Here is a 23,044-nt window from a genome sequence, read left to right as displayed (position 1 = left end):
TGGTATGTGTTCAGTGAAAGCCAGCATGATTATTATTACTGTCATTATCAATCTATTAATTTAATAAGATATACATTACAATCATATGCTTGCTTCAATTGTACTTTCAAACTTCAGTGAATGAATGTTTTAGTGCAACTGTGGTACAAAAACAATTCATACAAGAAGAAACAAATGTGTGTCATTCACATTTTGGCTTTTTAAAAACTCTTAAACATGGGTTAAAAAAAAAAGATTCCCAAGGTTACCTAATCTGCTACGATTTAACATCATTTTGACGTCTTTCTAAGGAATGAAAGTAAAGTGCTGCATCTCTTCAAACTTGGAATTTACTGCCTAAGTTTCTGCTTATGCCAAATTAAATATACAGTATAATGTCCCTACCAGAAATAACACAGCACTGCTTCTTGATCTGCTCCTTGGGTGAGTGAGCTCATACAGAAGAAAGGGAGACATGATTTTATTTAACTATCTGAATAACTGTTTTCTTCACTCTCATGAATTGGAAGTCTTGGGGGCTATATTTAAAAGAAATCACCATGTGAATTAACAAGCCATTTAAAGGAAAATTTGAAGGCCCTACACTTGATACATTCAGGATAAAGCATAAGACTATTCTTATGAATGAACCATCCAGAAAGTTGGCTAGCTAGTCCACAGCACCCAGACTCCTGAGGTTTCAGGGTGCTGTAAGATCGCTTTACCTGTGAGGCACAAATAGCACTACGCAACACAAGGCGCAGTGCTTCCTTCCAGTGGACACCACCCACCACTGTGGAAGAGTTGTGTAATATAATTAAGAGAATGAAGAAATAGGACAGTAAATGAAGTAAGACATGCCCTGGAGTTCAGGATTAAGGTTTAGGTGAAGGCGCTGTCCAAGGCTAGGTTTTTTTTAAGGTAAAAGATGGAAACTGATGGATAACATAGGGGACGGAAGATTTCAAAAGCACAAGCAATGCCTTTCAGTTCAGTACGGTTCAGTCGCTCAGTCGTGTCTGACTCTTTGTGATGCCATGAATCACAGCACCCCAGGCCTCCCTGTCCATCACCAACTCCCAGAGTTTACGCAAACTCTTTGCCATCAAGTCAGTGATGCCATCCAGCCATCTCATCGTCTGTTGTCCCCTTTTCCTCCTGCCCCCAATCCCTCCCAACATCAGGGTCTTTTCCAATGACTCAATTCTTCACTTGCGGTAGCCAAAGAATTGAAGTTTCAGCTTTAGCATCAGTCCTTCCAATGAATACCCAGGACTGATCTCCTTTAGAATGGACTTATTGGATCTCCTTGCAGTCCAACGGACTCTCAAGAGTCTTCTCCAACACAGCAGTTCAAAAGCATCAATTCTTTGGTGCTCAGCTTTCTTCACAGTCCAACTCTCACATCCATACATGACCACTAGAAAAACTATAGCCTTAACTAGACAGAAATTTGTTGGCTAAGTAATGCCTCCGCTTTTTAACATGCTATCTAGGTTGGTCATAAATTTCCTTCCAAGAAGTAAGTGTCTCTTAAATTCCTGGCTGCAATCACAATCTGCAGTGATTTTGGAGCCCAAAAAATAAAGTCTGACACTGTTTCCACTGTTTCCCCATCTATTTCCCATGAAGTGATGGGACCAGATGCAATGATCTTAGTTTTCTGAATGTTGAGCTTTAAGCCAACTTTTTCACTCTTCTCTTTCACTTTCATCAAGAGGCTTTTTAGTTCCTCTTCACTTTCTGCCATAAGGGTGGTGTCATCTGCATATCTGAGGTTATTGATATTTCTCCCGGCATCTTGATTCCAGCTTGTGCTTCTTTCAGCCCAGCGTTTCTCATGATGTACTCTGCATAGAAGTTAAATAAGCAGGGTGACAATATACAGCCTTCTCATACTCCTTTTCCTATTTGGAACCAGTCTGTTGTTCCATGTCCAGTTCTAACTGTTGCTTCCTGATCTGCATATAGGTTTCTCAAGAAGCAGGTCAGGTGGTCTGGTATTCCCATCTCTTGAAGAATTTTCCACAGTTTATTGTGATCCACACAGTCAAAGGCTTTGGCATACTCAATAAGGCAGAAATAGATGTTTTTCTGGAACTCTCTTGCTTTTTCGATGATCCAGCGGATGTTGGCAATTTGATCTCTGGTTCCTCTGCCTTTTCTAAAACCAGCTTGAACATCTGGAAGTTCATGGTTCACGTATTGCTAAAGCCTGGCATAGAGAATTTTGAGCGTTCCTTTACTAGCATGAGAGATGAATGCAATTGCGCGGTAGTTTGAGCATTCTTTGGCATTGCCTTTCTTGGGATTGGAATGAAAACTGACCTTTTCCAGTCCTGTGGCCAAGGCTGAGTTTTCCAAATTTGCTGGCATATTGAGTGCAGCACTTTCACAGCATCATCTTTCAGGATTTGAAATAGCTCAACCGGCATTCCATCACCTCTACCAGCTTTGTTTGTAGTGATGCTTTCTAAGGCTCACTTGACTTCACATTCCAGGATGTCTGGCTCTAGGTGAGTGATCACACCATCGTGATTATCTGGGTCATGAAGATCTTTTTTTATACAGTTCTTCTGTGTATTCTTGCCATCTCTTCTTAATATCTTCTGCTTCTGTTAGGTCCATACCATTTCTGTCCTTTATCGAGCCCATCTTTGCATGAAATGTTCCCTTGGTATCTCTAATTTTCTTGAAGAGATCTCTAGTCTTACCCATTCTGTTGTTTTCCTCTGTTTCTTTGCATTGATTGCTGAGGAAGGCTTTCTTATCTCTTCTTGCTATTCTTTGGAACTCTGCATTCAGATGCTTATATCTTTCCTTTTCTCCTTTGCTTTTCGCTTAGAGGATCTACTCCACGTTCAAGGTCAAGAGGGGCGGCGGTGAGGAGATACCCTTCATCCAAGGTAAGGAGCAGCAGCTGTGCTTTGCTAGAGCGGCCGTGAAGAGATATGCCACGTCCAAGGTAAGAGAAACCCAAGTAAGATGGTAAGTGTTGCGAGAGGGCATCAGATGGCAGACACACTGAAACCATAATCACAGAAAACTAGTCAATCTAACCACATGGACCACAGCCTGCTCTAACTCAATGAAACTAAGTCATTCCCTGTGGGGCCACCCAAGACGGGTGAGTCATGGTGAAGAGGCCTGAGAGAATGTGGTCCACTGGAGAAGGGAATGGCAAACCACTTCAGTATGCCTTGAGAACCCCATGAACAGTATGAAAAGGCAAAATGATAGGATACTGAAAGAGGAACTCCCCAGATCAGTAGGTGCCCAATATACTACTGGAGATCAGTGGAGAAATAACTCCAGAAAGAATTAAGGGATAGAGCCAAAGCAAAAACAATACCCAGTTGTGGATGTGACTGGTGATAGAAGCAAGGTCCAATATTGTAAAGAGCAATATTGCATAGGAACCTGGAATGTTAGGTCCATGAATCAAGGCAAACTGGAAGTGGTCAAACAGGAGATGGCAAGAATGAACGTCGATATTCTAGGAATCAGCGAACTAAAATGTGCTGGAATGGGTGAATTTAACTCAGATGACCATTATATACTGTGGGCAGGAATCCCTTAGAATAAATGGAGTAGCCATAATGCAACGAAAGAGTCCAAAATGCAGTGAAAGAAAGTGAAAGTGAAGTCGCTCAGTCGTGTCCGACTCTTTGCGACCCCATGGACTGTAGCCTACCAGGCTTCTCCCTCCATGGGATGCTCCAGGCAAGAGTACTGGTGTGGGTTGCCATTTCCTTCTCTAGGGGATATTCCCAACCCAGGGATCGAACCCCAGTCTCCTGCATTCCAGGCAGATGCTTTAACCTCTGAGTCATCAGGGAAGCCCAGTACTTGGATGCAATCTCAAAAACAACAGAATGATCTCTGTTCATTTCCAAGACAAACCATTCAATATCACAGCAATCCAAGCCTATTCCTCAACCAGTATTGCTGAAGAAGCTGAAGTTGAATGGTTCTAGGAAGACCTACAAGACCTTTTAGAACTAACACCCAAAGAGGATGTCCTTTTTATTACAGGGGACTGGAATGCAAAAGTAGGAAGTCAAGAAACATCTGGGGTAACAGGCAAATTTGGCCTTGGAATACGGAATGAAGCAGGGCAAAAGCTAATAGAGTTTTGCCAAGAGAACACACCCATAGCAAACACCCTCTTCCAACAATGCAATAGAAGACTCTACACATGGACTTCACAAGATGGTCAACACCAAAATCAGATTGATTATATTCTTTGCAGCCAAAGATGGAGAAGCTCTATACGGTGAGCAAAAACAAGACCGGGAGCTCAGATCATAAACTCCTTATTGCCAAACTCAGACTTAAATTGAAGAAACTAGGGAAAACCACTAGACCATTCAGGTATGACCTAAATCAACTCCCTTATGATTATACACTGAAAGTGAGATAGATTTAAGGGACTAGATCTGATAGATAGAGTGCCTGATGAACTATGGACTGAGGTTCCTGACATTGTACAGGAGACAGGGATCAAGACCATCCCCATGGAAAAGAAATGAAAAAAGACAAAATGGTTGTCTAAGGAGGCCTTACAAATAGCTGTGAAAAGAAGAAAAGTGAAGAGCAAAGGAGAAAAGAAAAGATATAAGCATCTGAATGCAGAGTTCCAAAGAATAGCAAGAAGAGATAAGAAAGCCTTCCTCAGCGATCAACGCAAAGAAACAGAGGAAAACAACAGAATGGGAAAGACTAGAGATCTCTACAAGAAAATTAGAGATACCAAAGGAATATTTCATGCAAAGATGGGCTCGATAAAGGACAGAAATGGTATGGACCTAACAGAAGCAGAAGATATTAAGAAGAGATGGCAAGAATACACAGGAGAACTGTATAAAAAAGATCTTCACGACCCAGATAATCACGATGGTGTGATCACTCACCTAGAGCCAGACATCCTGGAATGTGAAGTCAAGTGAGCCTTAGAAAGCATCACTACAAACAAAGCTGGTGGAGGTGATGGAATGCCAGTTGAGCTATTTCAAATCCTGAAAGATGATGCTGTTAAAGTGCTGCACTCAACATGCCAGCAAATTTGGAAAACTCAGCCTTGGCCACAGGACTAGAAAAGGTCAGTTTTCATTCCAATGCCAAAGAATGCTCAAACTACCGCACAATTGCATTCATCTCTCATGCTAGTAAAGGAACGCTCAAAATTCTCTACGCCAGGCTTTAGCAATACGTGAACCATGAACTTCCAGATGTTCAAGCTGGTTTTAGAAAAGGCAGAGGAACCAGAGATCAAATTGCCAACATCCGCTGGATCATCGAAAAAGCACGAGAGTTCCAGAAAAACATCTATTTCTGCCTTATTGAGTATGCCAAAGCCTTTGACTGTGTGGATCACAATAAACTGTGGAAAATTCTTCAAGAGATGGGAATACCAGACCACCTGACCTGCCTCTTGAGAAACCTATATGCCGATCAGGAAGCAACAGTTAGAACTGGACATGGAACAACAGACTGGTTCCAAATAGGAAAAGGAGTATGAGAAGGCTGTATATTGTCACCCTGCTTATTTAACTTCTATGCAGAGTACATCATGAGAAACGCTGGGCTGAAAGAAGCACAAGCTGGAATCAAGATGCCGGGAGAAATATCAATAACCTCAGATATGCAGATGACACCACCCTTATGGCAGAAAGTGAAGAGGAACTAAAAAGACTCTTGATGAAAGTGAAAGAGGAGAGTGAAGAAGTTGGCTTAAAGCTTAACATTCAGAAAACTAAGATCATGGCATCCGGTCCCACCACTTCATGGGAAATAGATGGGGAAACAGTGGAAACAGTGTCAGACTTTATTTTTTGAGCTCCAAAATCACTGCAGATGGTGACTGCAGCCATGAAATTGAAAGACACTTACTTCTTGGAAGGAAATTTATGACCAACCTAGATAGCATATTCAAAAGCAGAGACATTACTTAGCCAAAAAAGTTCTGTCTAGTTAAGGCTGTGGTTTTTCCAGTGGTCACATATGGATGTAAGAGTTGGACTGTGAAGAAAGCTGAGTGCAGAGGAATGGATGCTTTTGAACTGTGGTGTTGGAGAAGACTCTTGAGAGTCCCTTGAACTGCAAGGTGATCCAACCAGTGCATCCTAAAGGAGATCAGTCCTGGGTGTTCTTTGGAAGGAATGATGCTGAGGCTGAAAGTCCAGCACTTTATTTTTTTTTCCATTTTATTTTATTTTATTTTATTTATTTATTTTTTAACTTTATTTTACAATACTGTATTGATTTTGCCATACATTGACATGAATCCACCACGGGTGTACATGCGTTCCCAAACATGAACCCCCCCTCCCACCTCCCTCCCCATAACATCTCTCTGGGTCATCCCCGTGCACCAGCCCCAAGCATGCTGTATCCTGCGTCGGACATAGACTGGTGATTCGATTCTTACATGATAGTATACATGTTTCAATGCCATTCTCCCAAATCATCCCACCCTTTCCCTCTCCCTCTGAGTCCAAAAGTCCGTTATACACATCTGTGTGTTTTTTTTGCTGTCTTGCATACAGGGTCATCATTGCCATCTTTCTAAATTCCATATATATGCGTTAGTATACTGTACTGGTGTTTTTCTTTCTGACTTACTTCACTCTGTATAATCGGCTCCAGTTTCATCCATCTCATCAGAACTGATTCAAATGTATTCTTTTTAACAGCTGAGTAATACTCCATTGTGTATATGTACCACAGCTTTCTTATCCATTCATCTGTTGATGGACATCTAGGTTGTTTCCATGTCCTTGCTATTATAAACAGTGCTGCGATGAACATTGGGGTACATGTGTCTGTCTCAATTCTGGTTTCCTTGGTGTGTATGCCCAGCAGTGGGATTGCTGGGTCATAAGGTAGTTCTATTTGCAATTTTTTAAGGAATCTCCACACTGTTCTCCAAAGTGGCTGTACTAGTTTGCATTCCCACCAATAGTGTAGGAGGGTTCCCTTTTCTCCACACCCTCTCCAGCATTTATTGCTTGCAGAATTTTGGATTGCAGCCATTCTGACTGGTGTGAAGTGTTACCTCATTGTGGTTTTGATTTGCATTTCTCTAATAATGAGTGATGTTGAGCATCTTTTCATGTGTTTGTTAGCCATCCGTATGTCTTCTTTGGAGAAATGTCTATTTAGTTCTTTGGCCCATTTTTTGATTGGGTTGTTTATTTTTCTGGAATTGAGCTGCAGGAGTTGCTTGTGTATTTTTGAGATTAGTTGTTTGTCAGTTGCTTCATTTGCTAAGTCCAGCACTTTAGCCACCTCATGCGAAGAGTTGACTCATTGGAAAAGACTCTGATGCTGGGAGGGATTGGGGACAGGAAGAGAAGGGGATGACAGAGGATGAGATGGCTGGATGGCATCACCGACTTGATGGATATTAGCTTGAGTGAACTCTGGGAGTTGGTGATGGACAGGGAGGCCTAGCATGCTGTGATTCATGGGGTCATAAAGAGTCAGACACGACTGAGCGACTGAACTGAACTGAACTGAATGCTCTTCTTTTCACAGCTATTTGTAAGGCCTCCTCAGACAAGCATTTTGCTTTTTTGCATTTCTTTTCCATGGGAATGGTCTTGATCCCTATCTCCTGTACTATGTCATGAACCTCAGTCCACAGTTCATCAGGCACTCTGCCTATCTTTATTTCTCACTTCCACTGTATAATCATAACGATTTGATTTAGGTCATACGTGAACGGTCTAGTGGTTTTCCCTACTTTCTTCAATTTAAGTCTGAATTTGGCAATAAGGAGTTCATCATCTGAGCCACAGTCAGCTCCCGGTCTTGTTTTTGCTCACTGTATAGATCTTCTCCATTTTTGGCTGCAAAGAATATAATCAATCTGATTTTGGTGTTGACCATCTGGTGATGTCCATGTGTAAAGTCTTCTATTGTGTTGTTGGAAGAGGGTGTTTGCTATGACCAGTGCATTCTCTTGGCAAAACTCTATTAGCCTTTGCCCTGCTTCATTCCGTATTCCAAGGCCAAATTTGCCTGTTACCCCAGGTGTTTCTTGACTTCCTCCTTTTGCATTCCAGTCTCCTATAGCGAAAAGGACATCTTTTTTGGAAGATGCTTCCCAATGCCTTTAGAGAGCTAAAAACGTGAAAAGGGGGTTCATCCACTGTGATAACAGGCAATGATGTCTTGAGAACAAAAAGGAAGCAGTTCTCTTCCGATTGCATCAATTTTTAGTGTCATATGGGACAAAGTCTTTGGCTAAGGATGAGGAGAGAAGAGGACAATTTCAAGAGAGAGGTGTGAAATAGTCACCTCCAAGAGAGACGATAAATATGTAGGTGAATATAGCTAGATTTCTAAGTAAGATGGAGAGATAGCCTTGAATTGAGAGTGAGAACATAACCCAGTACTTATGTTTTTTCCAGCCATATTCACCACTTCAGCACAGGCACAGAATAGATGGTCTATTACATCCAATTAGCACTGGGATTTGCCAGCAGAATATAAATGAGATGGTGTAGTCATCAAAAATAGGAAGGTCTAGATCTACAATCTTATCATTGTGATGGGCAATATCAACATTGCCTAGAAACAGAATCACCATCTTAACAGGACTTCCAAATGATTCGTGTTCACCTTTAAGAGAGATAAGTGGCTGGGATCCATGCGTATCAACAGGGAAAGATCATTAAGAGTGACAGGAGGCGATGAGAAGCCAGGCTGTTGCTTTGGTTTGCTCTGTGGATCCTAGACCACCAAGACTGATAACAGAAGAAATGACTGGGTCAAAGGAAGAGGTGAACAGAGCCATTTGGGAGTCATTGTCCAGGTGATAACAGATGGCCTGGAAGGCTCAGAGTCCTGGTAATGATGGAGGCAAATGTGTACGGAACAACAGAATTCATTCTCGCAGTCTTGTAAGGGAAGGATATTGTGGCTGTGGTCTCATTCTCCAGGTTGGTCTCTTGGGCAGTTTATACTGATCGTGGAGGCAACAGCATAGCTGAAAGAACGCATGTAACTCAGTGGGCTCCCTCAAGTCCTGCAGCAGGTAATATGGACTGGGGGAGAGGGAGTCTTCTCGGGAATACAGAAATGGCTCAGTATACTTCTATTAGAGGTGAAAGTCCTAATGGAGATTGTATAATTTTCATCTATAAAAGAACTCCATTTTTCTTCAAAATATTCAGTATAATCTCCTATGCTTTTAGCGTACTTGTGAATGGATCTTCTATAATACTAGAGAGGATAATTATAGTTATTGGAGATGAGTATGGATCATGAGCCCAGAAAACAGAGGAGAACATGCAAACAGAGGCTCCCAGGATATTGACGAGCCCTGGGAGACAGTTTGGGATTCATATGTGCTATTAAATTAAGAGATTATCATGGTAGTCCCTTGGACTGAAAGGAGATCAAACCAGTCAGTCCTAAAGGAAATCAGTCCTGGATGTTCATTGGAAGGACTGATGCTGAAGCTAAAGCTCCAAAACTTTAGCCACCTGACGTGTAGAGCTGATTCATTAGAAAAGACCCTGATGCTGGGAAAGACTGAAGGCAGGAGATGAAGGGAACGACAGAGGATAAGACGGTTGGATGGCATAGTGATTCAGTGCACATGAGTCTGAGCAAGCTCCGGGAGATGGTGAAGAACAAGGAAGCCTGGTGTGCTGCAGTCCATTGGGTCACAAAGAGTCTGACACAACTTAGCGACTCAACAACAACAATCATGGTAGATGGTAGTCATATATCAAAAGAGGAGTGGCCCCATTGATAACTATGTTGTTGTCTAGTCACTAAGTTGTGTGACTCTTCGTGACCACATGGAGTGTAGCCTGCCAGGCTCCTCTGTCCATGGAATTTTCCAGGTAACAATATTGGAGAAGGTTGCCATCTCCTTCTCCAGAGGATCTTCCCCACCCAGGGACTGAACCTGCATCTCCTGCATTGGCAGGTGGATTCTTTACCACTGAGCCACCTGGGAAGCCTTGTTTAATCTACTCATATTCAACAAAAAGTGAAAGTTGCTCAGTTGTGTCCTACTCTTCATGACCGCATGGACTATACAGTCCATGGAATCCTCCAGGCCAGAATACTGGAGTGGGTACCCTTTGCCTTCTCCAGGGGATCTTCCCAACCCAGGGATCAAACCCAGGTCTCCCACATTGCAGACAGATTCTTTACCAACTGAGCTACCAAGGAAGCCCCATTTTCAACAAGGTGGCAGACAAAAAACAGGGAGGAAAGAGCTCAAGTGGATAATCAACCTAAGGCGTTAAGAACTACATGTATACAAAATAATACACAAATCAAAGAGCATTACTTTTCAAATATTTCTATTTCATGCATTTGAGGTCCCTGATCCCTCAGACAGGGTTCAACACAAAAGTGAGGGGAATGAAGTGGATGCCTAAACTATTCCTGAGAGCATCAGAATCTTCCATTATAGACTTTCAGCTCAAAACTCAGACAACACAAATGAGATGCAAAGCTGTAATTATTACAGAAAACTGAATCATAATTATCCTGTAATTCACCCATAAAAATATTTCCCAGATCTATTTTAAAAATTGAAAACAGACCAGTTTCTACAAGCATATCAAGGATCCATCTTGGTAGGCTAGTTTCATTCAAGCTATATTTGCATTTATTCCTTAATCACAGTGCTGAACTCATTCTCCACCAAGAGGAAACATTAATTCTGGGCTTCTGAGGAAAGACTAGTCAATCTTCTCTTATTTCTTATAGATTATAAAGCTGCAATCAACTGATCAAATAAGCACAGTATCCCATTTTATGTGACTGGGACAATTCAAGAAGCAAAAGTACATGTTCTGTCTTCCAAGAACAGAAATACACACACACACACACACACACACACAGAGTCTTCCATATTTCTTACCTATAATAATAAAAGCCAAGGAATCTAAATTTTTTTTCACCTCAAAGAGAAATAATTGAGAAGCACACCAAAGAACCAGAGCTCTCAGTATAAACACCCAGGAGGGATACTGAGGTGTATATAAAGCATTTTTTAAAGACATTCTAACTTTTAAAATAAGCAAAAAATAGACTATACACCTTAAACTTGAATATGGTGAACACCTCCTTATATGCTGTGATTTGGAATTTTACTAGAAAACCTTGCAACTCAAAGATACTTTGTCCATATGTATCAAAAACTGCAGCCTGAATAACCATCATTTGAAATGAATTACCCTGGTTTCCAACATTGTCCTCTGTTGCAGAGGCTGAACACGAGTTTTTGTTTTTATTTTTGAAAGATCATGGTTTCTTCACATATTCATTCACACTAGCCAAAGTCAAGAATTTCTGAGGACAAGTTTAGACACTTAATAAAGAACAGCAGTTCCTAAACCATCTGCTTTGCTCAAAAACTGAAGATCTGGCACCCGCAAATTTTTGTCTTTCTCCATGCCTGTGAGAATATTACTGTCAGCTGGGGTAGGTAACATTTGGTTTTTAATTGACATGATGAACAGACCAGGCTTTATAAAATGGCTATAATCAGTGCCTCTTTTTGGTGAAAAACAAAAGCAAACCATCATATGAATCCAAAAGTCACTCACTTTCAGCAAGTTCTTTTGATCCATTTAAGTGTCCTGTTACTAATCTTCTGATGAAGAAATGTGCAAAACACAGAATTTGAAGTGAACAACAGAACCTTGTTAGAGTCAAAGATATATGACAGAATACACTGAAAGTTTTTTTTTTTAAAAAAAGAGGGAATCATTTATTAAACTCATGTCATACAAAGCTGCAGATTCTAGTAGTCTGATTCTATATTGTTGTCTTCTTACCTGGTAAGGAACAATACTGCCATGAGCTGTGCCCCACCTTTTTGCTTCCTTTTGGCCAATAAGATAATTAGCAGCTACCTGGGTCAAACACGCCACCTACCAGGGAAAAAAAAAAAAAGAAAAGAAAGAAGAAGAAGCTTGTTTATTTCTATTTATAAATAAAAGGTCATAATAGGAACATTCTCATTTGATTTCACTTCATGTCATTGTAAAAGGAAAAAAACAGAAAGAGAAAACTGTTCTGCTTGGTTAGAAAATATGCAGGCAACCACACTTTCATCACACAAAGAAAAACAGAGCAGTATTACATTACTGCGTGAGACTAAGTCCTGAGTAATGGTCAACTGAGAAATATAAACACAGAAACACCCGCTCCTGAAAAGATCATCTGAAGGCAGAAGCTGACCCAGTGGATGGAACCCTGGTCCAGCCTTCAGCATCAAAGTCATTGCAAAATACATCAGCAACTAATATATTACTTTCCCTTTTACTTTCCATCAAGATGACACACAAAGAGCCTGCATCATCATTGGGCAAATGAACTGATCAGGTGTCACAACCCTCTAAACTTCTCATAACAAGAAAAAAAAATAGTAAACCTCTATTTTGTTAAGTCGGTTCAGTCAAGCTTTCTGTTCCTTTTCCCCAAAGCATTCTTCCTGGCACAGAGGATCAAGATTATTAACTTTTTAAATTAATTAATTAATCATTCTCAAATAAAAATTACTGGACTTCTTTCAAAATGGCCCTAGGCCCATATCCTCATTATTATACTTGTTTTGGCTTTCAAGAACTACAGATCTCTTAAAGGGTCATCTAAAACTGTGGGGTCAACCTCTGACTCTTACAGTATTTCACATACAGAAATTGAAAACCTGTAATTATTGAATTCCATATAAGGATAATGACTTGATTCCTGGTGCCCGGCCACAAAGGGCTTATGTTCCAATGATTACCCATGCCTGCAAGGGCCCAGAACTATGGAAAAGAGGTGACCAAATAACAACTTTCCATAGTTTGAAGGAAAAAAAGCTTCTGGCCTCATAGCACCATCATGATATTGCATAGGCTGGCTTTTCTTATTCTATTATCATCAGATGTGATCAGGAATCTACCAAGCCAACAAAAGAAACATCCCAAATTGAGACTGGCTTGTGGAGCAACTCAAGGAATGATTTTTTTCAGGGCTTGGTTCTGCAACCTGTCCTTGCCCTCTACCTGGCTTGGGAGCTGTGTCTCCTACAAGAGTTATAAATGGGGGGCTCAGCCTGGATGCAGAGAAGGCAATGGCACCCCACTCCAGTACTCTTGCCTGGAAAATTCCATGGATGGAGGAGGCTGGTAGGCTGCAGTCCATGGGGTCTCGAAGAGTCAGACACAACTGAGCGACTTCACTTTCGCTTTTCACTTTCATGCATTGGAGAAGGACATGGCAACCCACTCCAGTGTTCTCGCCTGGAGAATCCCAGGGACGGGGGAGCCTGGTGGGCTGCCGTCTATGGGGTCGCACAGAGTCGGACACGACTGAAGCGACTCAGCAGCAGCAGCAGCCTAGATGAATCTCCTTGCAACAGCAGCAGTCATTCTCCTTTACTTTACTTTTTTCTTGGGATTTACACTCACTTTTATGTTCATTTACTGATCTGCTGAAATTGGAACTGCCTTGTGGCAGCTGGTTTGGCTGTACTGCCCAGGTGGCAAAACTAATAAACTTTGAGTCATCCACTTCTGGACCTCCATCTGGTCTTGGGCATTTGAACCATGGAGCATTCCAGGGCTGCCCGGGGCTGCCTGGTGCTAATCACCATTTCACAGATCACTTCTGTGTCTTTCAAAATGGAAAATCAAATCAACATTTTGTAGTAAAAAATGTACTGGATGGGAAGTCCAGACTCATGGTTCCTAATTTCTGTCAACTGTAAGTATATAATTTAACCTCATTGACCTTTAGACACTTTCTCTATAAAATCTTGGGCATTAGACCCAAACTAGTTTCAAAACATTTTGTCTAAAAAAAGGGCATAATTCCTGTATCAAACAAACAATGTATAAATAATACATAAGCAACTAATACCCCCCCATGGACTGGCTGAAGTACAGACGACCTTACAATGCCACCCTAGGAAATGTGAACATAGAACACAAATTAGTGAACGGTCTAAATTTGTTCCCAAGGTCTATATCTCTGACTATATTATATTTCTTGACAATGTAGCATAAGAAAAGATACCAGGGATACAACAGAAGTCATTTTCCCATGAAGGCTCTTCCTGAAATTGGGGACATTTTCTCAAGTTTGAAGTTTTACTGTAAGATAGGTGCCTCTTTGATAGTAGCTATGCTGGGGAGTGGAGGTGTTGTTGCTTTCAAAAGGTCTAGTGAAAGTCACTCTCTAAGGAGCTCTGGTGCCACTACAGGCCAAGAATTCACATTAATAAAGGTGATTCCCTGCAAGCAAAAAGTCACATAGGGCTTGCCAGTTTCACTTTTCTAATTTCAAAGTCAAGTGATAGTCAATAGGCCAACAACAGAAAGGACTGCATCAACTTGTGGGCTGACTGGATGGTCAAAGGTTTTTGTTTGTGTGTTTGTTATTGCTGTTGTTGTTTTTTTTTTTTAATTGGAGGATAATTGCTTAACAATGTTGTGTTAGGTTCTGCTATACAACAACGTGAATCAGCTATAAGTATACACACATCCTCTCCCTTTTGAGCCTCCCTCCCATCCACCCCCATCCCACTCATTTAGGTCATCACCGAGCACCAAGCTGAGCTCCGCATGCTATACAGCAGCTCCCACTAGCCAGCTACTTTACACACGACAGTGTATAAATGTCAGCGCTACTTTCCCAATTCATTGCACCCTCTCCTTTCCCCGCTGTGTGCACATGTCCATTCTCTACGTCTGCCTCGCTATTCCTGATCAGAAAATAGGTTCATCAGTACCATTGGTCACAGGTTAATGTGAAGCTCTTAGATTGTTCTGAGACAGTTACCAGGGATAACCATGGGCTGGATGCCAGGCTAGAGGTCAGCCTAGCTTCCTCACTTCTTGCCTTACTACCTCATTCTTTCTTCTCAATTTTGACTTCTGTGTTTCTGTCTTTGACAACTGTTTAATAAGAATAGCATCAAGGAGAGTGAGTTTGAACGAAGGGTCAGACTTCATCTCACAGACTGTTTCCAAGTGGAAGATCATATTCATTTTCTCCACACAACAGTAGCTCATGAAAACAAGAAGTTTTTCAAAACTAGCAGGTTCCCACCAGGGAGGAAGGTTAAATAAGATTTTACACAAGCTGCCATCAAAAAACAAAGTATGATTTGTTAGTGACAACTCAGAGGTGAAGTCTGGGTGGGGGGGCGGTGGAATTCTATTTTTAAAAAGACAGCAACAGGACTAAACTTAGCAACCCAATGTTTAAAAGGGGCATTCCAGATCTGAAAGTAATCTACTATTTACAAAGACATATTTTAAAGCAGGAGAAAGGGGAGAGAGTCAACAGCTATGACGTGATTATGTATGAAAAAATCAGAGGGTTCCTGGCAATTAATGACAAATTTTCCACAGATCAAAAGAATACAGGATGTGACTTTTAGGTTAATAACTACATACTGTATACCCATTCTAAATATTGCATTAGATCATTATTTTCATCCCCTAAACTTAGGCTCATTATTTCATCATGTGGATGCCATATAATTTACTCAGAATGTTGCCTTTATATGGTTTCATCTAAACAAAACAGCCAACTTTGGCTTAATAATAATCATTCTGACAACAAAATTATTATTTTAGATAAAATAATGGGCCCTGATATTCTTTGCATTTAACCAGAAAACTAATGGGGTGGTCAGTGTGGATCTCAAAGGGCACAGGCCCAGAAGGTTTGAAGAAGAATATGTCCATTTTCCAAAGCAGCCCCGTGATGTCCATCACTTCGTTTTACTTCTACCAAAATGAAGATAAAATGCAACAATATAATCTTTCATCTCCAAAAAGACAACCAAGCATACAAGTAAAAGAGGAAAAACAAGATTAGAAGCGTACCCCCATTGCATCAAAAGGGATAATTTTTCCCTCTGCTGGTACCAAGCGCACTCTGTTAATTGCATGGCAGGCCAGTAAGTCTACAGATGATGTGTTGAGACAAGGAATTTGAACTCTATTTGGAAAGCCAGTGAATTGCAAAGATGGCAGACTAATTTCTCAAAATAAGCACCTTATTGGGGTCGGGATGCCCGTTTCTTTTATAGAAGAGGGTGAGGAAATAAAGTTAAAACGTCATTTATCTTGCAAAATAAGAGGGAATGTGTTCATTTCTTCTTTTCTGAAGCCATTCATAGGTAGGCAGGGAGAAGGAAATGGCAATCCACTTCAGTATTTTTCTGGAAAATTCCATGGACAGAAGGAGCCTGGCAATCTACTGTCCATGGGGTCAGAAAAGAGTGGGACATGACTTAGCAACTAAACAACAACAAAGAGTCAGATTGCCTCCCTGTGAGCTGAACAAAGCCATTTTAGTTTAACATTCAGGCAGAGGTGCAGGGTCCCCTGCGGCAGGCAATTATGTGGGATGATAATAACAAAAGCAATGAAAAGCAATGGTTAAAGTCAAAGAAACAGATCCAACGTGGAGTCAAAATTGACTCTTCCCTGTCACACTGCTTGCTTCCATACATTCTGGCCTCTGGCTAAGCTAGACTACACACCAATCATGCATCACTTCTGCATCTACTGAAATCTGCATTCACTCTTCCAAGTCCATTTCAACAACACTATTTCATTAAGTTCCCACGTGCTGCGTGCATGCTAAGAGGCTTTAGTCATGTCTGATTCTTTTTGACCCTATCCTATGGACTATAGCCCACCAGGCTCCTCAGTCCATGGGATTCTCTGGAAAAGATTACGGGAGTGGGTTGCCATGCCCTCTTCCACGGGATCTTCCTGACTCAGGAATTTAGGAGATCTCTTACATCTCCTGCATTGGCAGGCGAGTTCTTTACCACTAGTGCTACCTGGAAAGCCCTAAGTTCCCACATCACCCAAGCCAAAACAGAAAGCCTCTGAACAAATACAACACCTTAATTTGCCTGACTCCTGATGTGCTTTCATAGTCTGCCACATATTACAATTAAAACTATGAGATGATAAAGCTAGACAGACCTAAATCAGTAGTCCCTGAGATCAGCCCTGGGATTTCTTTGGAAGGAATGATGCTGAAGCTGAAACTCCAGTACTTTGGCCACCTCATGCAAAGAGCTGACTCACTGGAAAAGACTCTGATGCTGAGAGGGATTGGGGGCAGGAGGAGAAGGGGACAACAGAGGATGAGATGGCTGGATGGCATCACTGACTCAATGGATGTGAGTTTGAGTGAACTCCGGGAGTTGGTGATGGACAGGGAGGCCTGGTGTGCTGCGATTCATGGGGTCGCAAAGAGTCGGACACGACTAAGCGACTGAACTGAACTGAAACCTAGTGGTACATCAGAATCATCTGAGGAATTTCACAACTCCAGCCAGACTTAAAGAACCAAAATGGAGCCTGGAAGAAAAAATTCAACCAACATATCATTAACTGTACACATATCTGAGATCCAAAGCTTTAAGAAACTCTAATCAAACCTCTGCATATTATAGTTATATAAAGGAACAGAGAAAGTAAATAATTTATCTGAGGTCACGTAGGTGAGTGTTAGAACTTTTCTCCAATGATAGCATCCGTCTCCATTCTACAACATTATTAATCACTTCTTTTAAATTGGAAACTATTTCAGGGTAAGAATTATGTATTATAAACCTTTTGTATGTACTCATAGCACCTAAAATAGAACTTGCACACTAATATTTTTAAAGCATGAATGAAAACAATAATTACTGTTTATTTATTCAATACATACTGAGTGTTGCTTTGTGTGAGTCATTATGCTAGGTACTGGTTATACATAAGGAAGTGAAAAAGACGTTGTCCTGCCCTCTTTGGAGTTAAGAATAATGAAGAAGATAACTAAACAAACAGTCATAGGAACTGCCGTGGGGAGAGAAGATGAACTCTAAAAACAAAGAAAATAACATGTGAAAGCCCTAAGGTATGAAAGAGACTGGCATACAGGAAGAAAACAAAAACTGAAGGTGACCACTATAACCAAAGCATGAAAAGAAAGAGAAAAGAAATGAAATTGAAGAGGTTTAGAGAAGCCAGACAATGCCAGTCCTTGCAGATCAGGGTAAGGAGTTGTTATTTCCACATCTTTCAGAGGATCATTTTAAAATCACAAATCATATCATGCCATCCTTCTTCTTAAAACTCATCACGCTTCCCACTACATTTGTAATTAAACCCAAAGAATGACATGAAAAAAGGAAAGAAAGGGGACCAGTTCATGCAGGAGTCTAGCATGAGTTGTTGATAGCTCAGACTAGGTTGGTGGCAATGGAAATGAAAAACAGTGAATTTAAGACATGTTTTAGGATCTGAAGGGACAGAACATGTGAAAAAGTATATGGGAAGGGGATAGCAGATAGAATGGTAAGGTAGGAGCCAGCTGTAACTCCCAGATTTCTGGCTGAATATCTGGGTAGGCTCTGAAGGCATTCACAGAAATAAGGAAGTTGGACAGATGAACAAGTTGAAGACAAAGAAAATAAGAGTCTGCCTTTAAGTATGTTTAACTGGAGATTCCTGTGAGACAATCACTTGGGCTGGAATCATCAGGATATAGATAGTATTTAAAGTCATACCCCCCATATATATAAACGTTTAACTGATTCACTTTGCTGTACAGTAGAAAGTAATACAACATTGTATTGGCAACCCATTACAGTATTCTTGCCTGCGGAATCCCATGGAGAGAGGAGCCTGATAGGCTGCAATCCATGGGGGCATATAGAGTTGGACATGACTGAGTGACTAAAACAACAAACTTCAATAAAAATTAATAAAAGTAAATTAAAGTCATTCCCCAAGAGTATAAAATATAGAGAAAAAATTAGGGAAGGAATCATAAATAAAATAAAGCAAAAGAAGACAAGCCTCCATATCAAAAGAACCCTTCCTCTAATCACAGGTATGGTCAAAGATGTGGGTACAAACTACTAGCTACAACTGAAACACCGCCAAATCAGAGATAGGTTTAATAAACTATGATATCCATACGTGATGGAACACAAAGGAGGCACTTAAAATGATGAAACAGAAGAATACAGCACCATGTAAGAAAATGTTCACAAATCGTTTAAACTATTTCAGAATAGTTTCAGATTTCTAGAAAAAATACCAAGATAGCAGAAGAGTTTAGATATACAACACACCCAGCTCCCCTGGTATTAACGTCTCTGGAGCTGGAACATGGTAAGTAAAAGAGGCAATAGTGGAAGGTGAGGTCAGGGAGGTATGCCAGGGTCAGACTTAAGGGTCCCTACAGGCCTGGTAAGGATCTGCAGTAGTATTCTAAGGGTTATGGGAAGCCATTGATTTACAGAATTAGATAATCTGGTTCTTATATGGAGTATGCAGAGACAATCAGTGAAACCAAATGATCTCACATGAGGTAGGTATTACAATGTCCATTTTTACAGATCAGAAAACTAAGCCTAGGGAGCTTAAGTATGTTTTCTAGATCTCAGAGTCGGTAAAGAGCAAAACTACAACTCACACTCAAATTCCCTAGTCTCTAAGCCATCCCTATACCACCGCCTCCTCTCTGTTTAACCTTTCTGCTCCCAGTCCCTCCCACTCTAGCAGCCCTTAGTGTTACCTCTCTGTCCTGCATATATATCCTTGGTTTCACATTTAATATTCCCTGCTGCTGCTGCTGCTGCTGCTGCTGATGCTGCTAAGTCGCTTCAGTCGTGTCCGACTCTGTGCGACCCCATAGACGGCAGCCAACCAGGCTCTGCTGTCCCTGGGATTCTCCAGGCAAGAACACTGGAGTGGATTGCCATTTCTTTCTCCAATGCATGAAAGTGAAAAGTGATAGTGAAGTCATTCAGTCGTGTCCGACTCTTCAAGACCCCATGGACTGCAGCCTACCAGGCTCCTTTATCCATGGGATTTTCCAGGAAAGAGTACTGGAGTGGGGTGCCATTGCCTTCCTTCCCCAATATTCCCTGAAAAGCCCCACAAATCGCTGGAGTAGACTAGAAGCCCCACAATCACTCTGCTGTCCTCTGCATTGGCTAAGGTTGCACATCCTTAACTGAATCGATTAATTCTCTTCATGTTCTTCTGCTCAGCCTTACTCATTAACTAACTGTAAAAGATTATCTGGGAGAAATATGTTAAAAGAGAAATTAAGAAGCTAACATTCATGGAGAACACATCATTTAGGAAGAAAACTTCTTCAAAAAAAAGCCCTCATCAGAAAGAGATCCTGACATTGCTCTTTTTCATCCTAATGCCGTTCTCTTACATGACAAACTTCCTACGGAATTTAACCCGCTTTTCTTTCCACTAAGGACCAAGGAGGAAAAACATTTGGAAGTACAGAAAGTATTTTGACTATCTCATGTTGAAAGAAGAAAAAGAATTCTACTTATTCATGCTACATTTATCATTTTACATTTCTAGTATTTATTCATGATAAAAGCTATACTTATTGAACACTAATTGTGCACTGTTCTAAGCATTTTATATGAAATACCTCATTTAATCCTCACAGCAATGACATAAGTGAGATGTTTTGTTGGCTTTTTATTTATTTTTGGCCACACCAAGTGGCTTGCAGGATCTCAGTTCCCCAATCAAGGACTGAACCCAGGTCATGGCAGGGAAAGCCTGGAATCCTAACCATTAGGCCACCAGGGAACTCTTATGTATGAGATGTTCTGATGAACCCATTTTACAAATGAGAAAACTGAAGCATGGAGTAGGTTAATAATCTTACCTAGGTTGTGTACTTAATAAACACATAAGCCAGGACCTGAATTCAACTGCTCTGGATTCTGGCATTCTATACTAAATTACATACAGAATCAGGCTCCTTAAGATTTCTGAGAGGCCTTGATCCTAAAAAGTTTTATCTTACTGTTTTACCTGTCTAAAAAAAATAAAAATAAAAAAACAATAACTAAACATCCTTTTAAATTATGTAAACATCTACAGCTAAGTCTAAACTTAATTATTATAGAATATTTGAAGTAGTACTCATTCAAAGTTTTCTGCCCTGCTGAACCTATGTCTTGGCTTCTATTCCAATGTAATTAGAAATAAACTTCAACCTATAAACATTTTACCTGTAAACACCAAAAACCAGTGGAGCTGTTATATAAATTTTAAATCTCTACTTTTATTTACTTAGCAAAGAAAAACATATTATCATATCCTTCTCTTCATGGCAACTATTTAACTTAATGAAAGGAACACACACATTTCACATTCCTCTGAATTATCACTAATGATAGTTAAATCATATTGATGTTTACTTTATATTCTGAACTCAAAAGAAAAACATATTTGCATTATACTCAGAATAATTTTGCCAATCCATCTGAATGAAAATCAGACATATGAGGAAACTGGATATTGAGTGCCAGAAGGTAAGACCAGACAGCAAAGAGAGGCAGAATTTCAAAAGCATGTTCAGGATAATACATCAAACATATTTCTTACCATGAACCACTGACCCAGTCAATCATTTGACTCAAAAAGTGGTTATGAACCTCTAAAAAAATGTGAAGAGTAAGTGAAAATGTAGAAAAGTAACATTTAGTGACATGATTTACGTATTTATCCCTGTGATGGCACGTCTTCAGTTTCAAACATCTTCAAACATGAGTCGACATTTTAAATGACTTAGTTCTTTAAAATATATCTGTCTTTAGAATAAAATAATACATTATTCTGAAACACTAGTTTTTGAAAGAAGTTCTAAGAATGAAATTACTTTTGATTTTTGCTTCCTTCAGGCTTGTAGCAAATATCTAACAAGCACTTATCACATGCAAAGCACTTTCAGGTGCAGTGGAAGATCCCAAAGTCAATTAAACAGCTTCATCTCTCAAGACGGTTAAAATCTATAATTCACAAGAGAAATAATCTGTTCTACAAGAGACTTTATTTTTAAAAAATCAAGTAGGGATAAAAGGTGATGTTTGAGCTGACCCTTCAACAATTTAGCTATGCAAACACAAGGAAAAGGACCTTCCAAAGAAAAGAAATACTTTGTGCAAAATCACAGCCTAGATAGAAAAGTACTTGGATTTTTTAATTAATTAATTAATGGAAATAAAAAATGAAACAAGGTATGAAGTTTGATTACCAGGAAATGATAAACGCTCATTAAAATGCAGCATCAATAAAGTAGTGGGGGGAAAGCCAAATTAAAAAGGGCTAAGGAATGAACAAAAAGAATGTGGAAGGTGAACGAATATTTTCGAAGCTTGCATTAAGGGTGAAGGAGACTCGACAGTAGCTCAAGCAGGTGAGCAGGAAGATAGAGGTTTTATTTTTGAAGATGAGGGAAAAACCCTGAAATTCATTCAAATATGCAAGAAAAAAATAATTGGAGGTGTGAAGTCTTAAGCAAGATGTAAGAGGACAAGAAAGAAAATACAAATTAAGGGGTTATGGTTTCAAATCCCATCTCTCAGTGAAGTCTTCCCTAACTCACCCAGAAGAGGTCATTTCCCCTCTATCTCTGTCCATTAGTAGAATGGAAGGTTATGGAAGGAAAGAACTTGTCCAATGTGTTCAGTGCTCTTTCCCTAGGAGCAGGAACATCATCTGAGACATACTATAGACACTCAGTCATTAATAGTTAAATCGGTAAATAAAGGAAGTTTTCCTCTAATTTGGGAGGAGAATCTTAAGGAAGAAGAAATCTTTAAGTGAAATAGAGGAAAGTTGGATTGCAACCTCCCCAGAGAAGCAGAACAATAGAAGGCATCTTCGTAGGATGAGGAGGACAGGCTGTTTGCTGCTTCCCCTAAATCCTGCCTCTGCATACTAAAGTCACACAGAGCACACATCCTTTCGTGTGCATGCACACATGCATGCATGCCTGCTCAGTAGTTTCAGTTGTGTCTGACTCTTTGCAACCCTATTTACCATTCATCAAGTGGATAAACACAGAGGCTGTTAGACAGCAATCTCATGGCCTGAGGCCTCATGTTCAGGGTGAGGAAAGCAACAAAGGTGGCTTGGTAACAACAATGGAGGCTTCAGGGGTCAAGACCTTATTGAGCTAAAAATGAGTATATGATTATGCAAAAGATCCATGGATGGTTAGAGACACAAAATAACTTCTCCCT

At 40.3% G+C, this 23,044-nt stretch overlaps 1 protein-coding gene across 3 annotated transcripts in view; it reads right to left on the bottom strand.

The window, feature by feature from the left end:
* The window catches only part of SUGCT (succinyl-CoA:glutarate-CoA transferase), a 777,817-nt gene that overhangs the window by 614,166 nt on the left and 140,607 nt on the right, over positions 1 to 23,044 (bottom strand). For all 3 annotated transcript variants that reach the window (XM_005679346.3, XM_013963404.2, XM_018046996.1), the window contains one exon: positions 11,793 to 11,888. In XM_005679346.3, the coding sequence (XP_005679403.1) occupies positions 11,793 to 11,888 (96 nt within the window). The remainder of the gene's footprint in view (positions 1 to 11,792; positions 11,889 to 23,044) is intronic.

Source organism: Capra hircus, chromosome 4, assembly GCF_001704415.2.
Source record: "Capra hircus breed San Clemente chromosome 4, ASM170441v1, whole genome shotgun sequence".
Classification (NCBI taxonomy): domain Eukaryota; kingdom Metazoa; phylum Chordata; class Mammalia; order Artiodactyla; family Bovidae; genus Capra; species Capra hircus.
The sequence above is the reverse complement of the archived record's forward strand: the minus strand, read 5'-3'. Positions and strand labels throughout refer to the sequence as shown.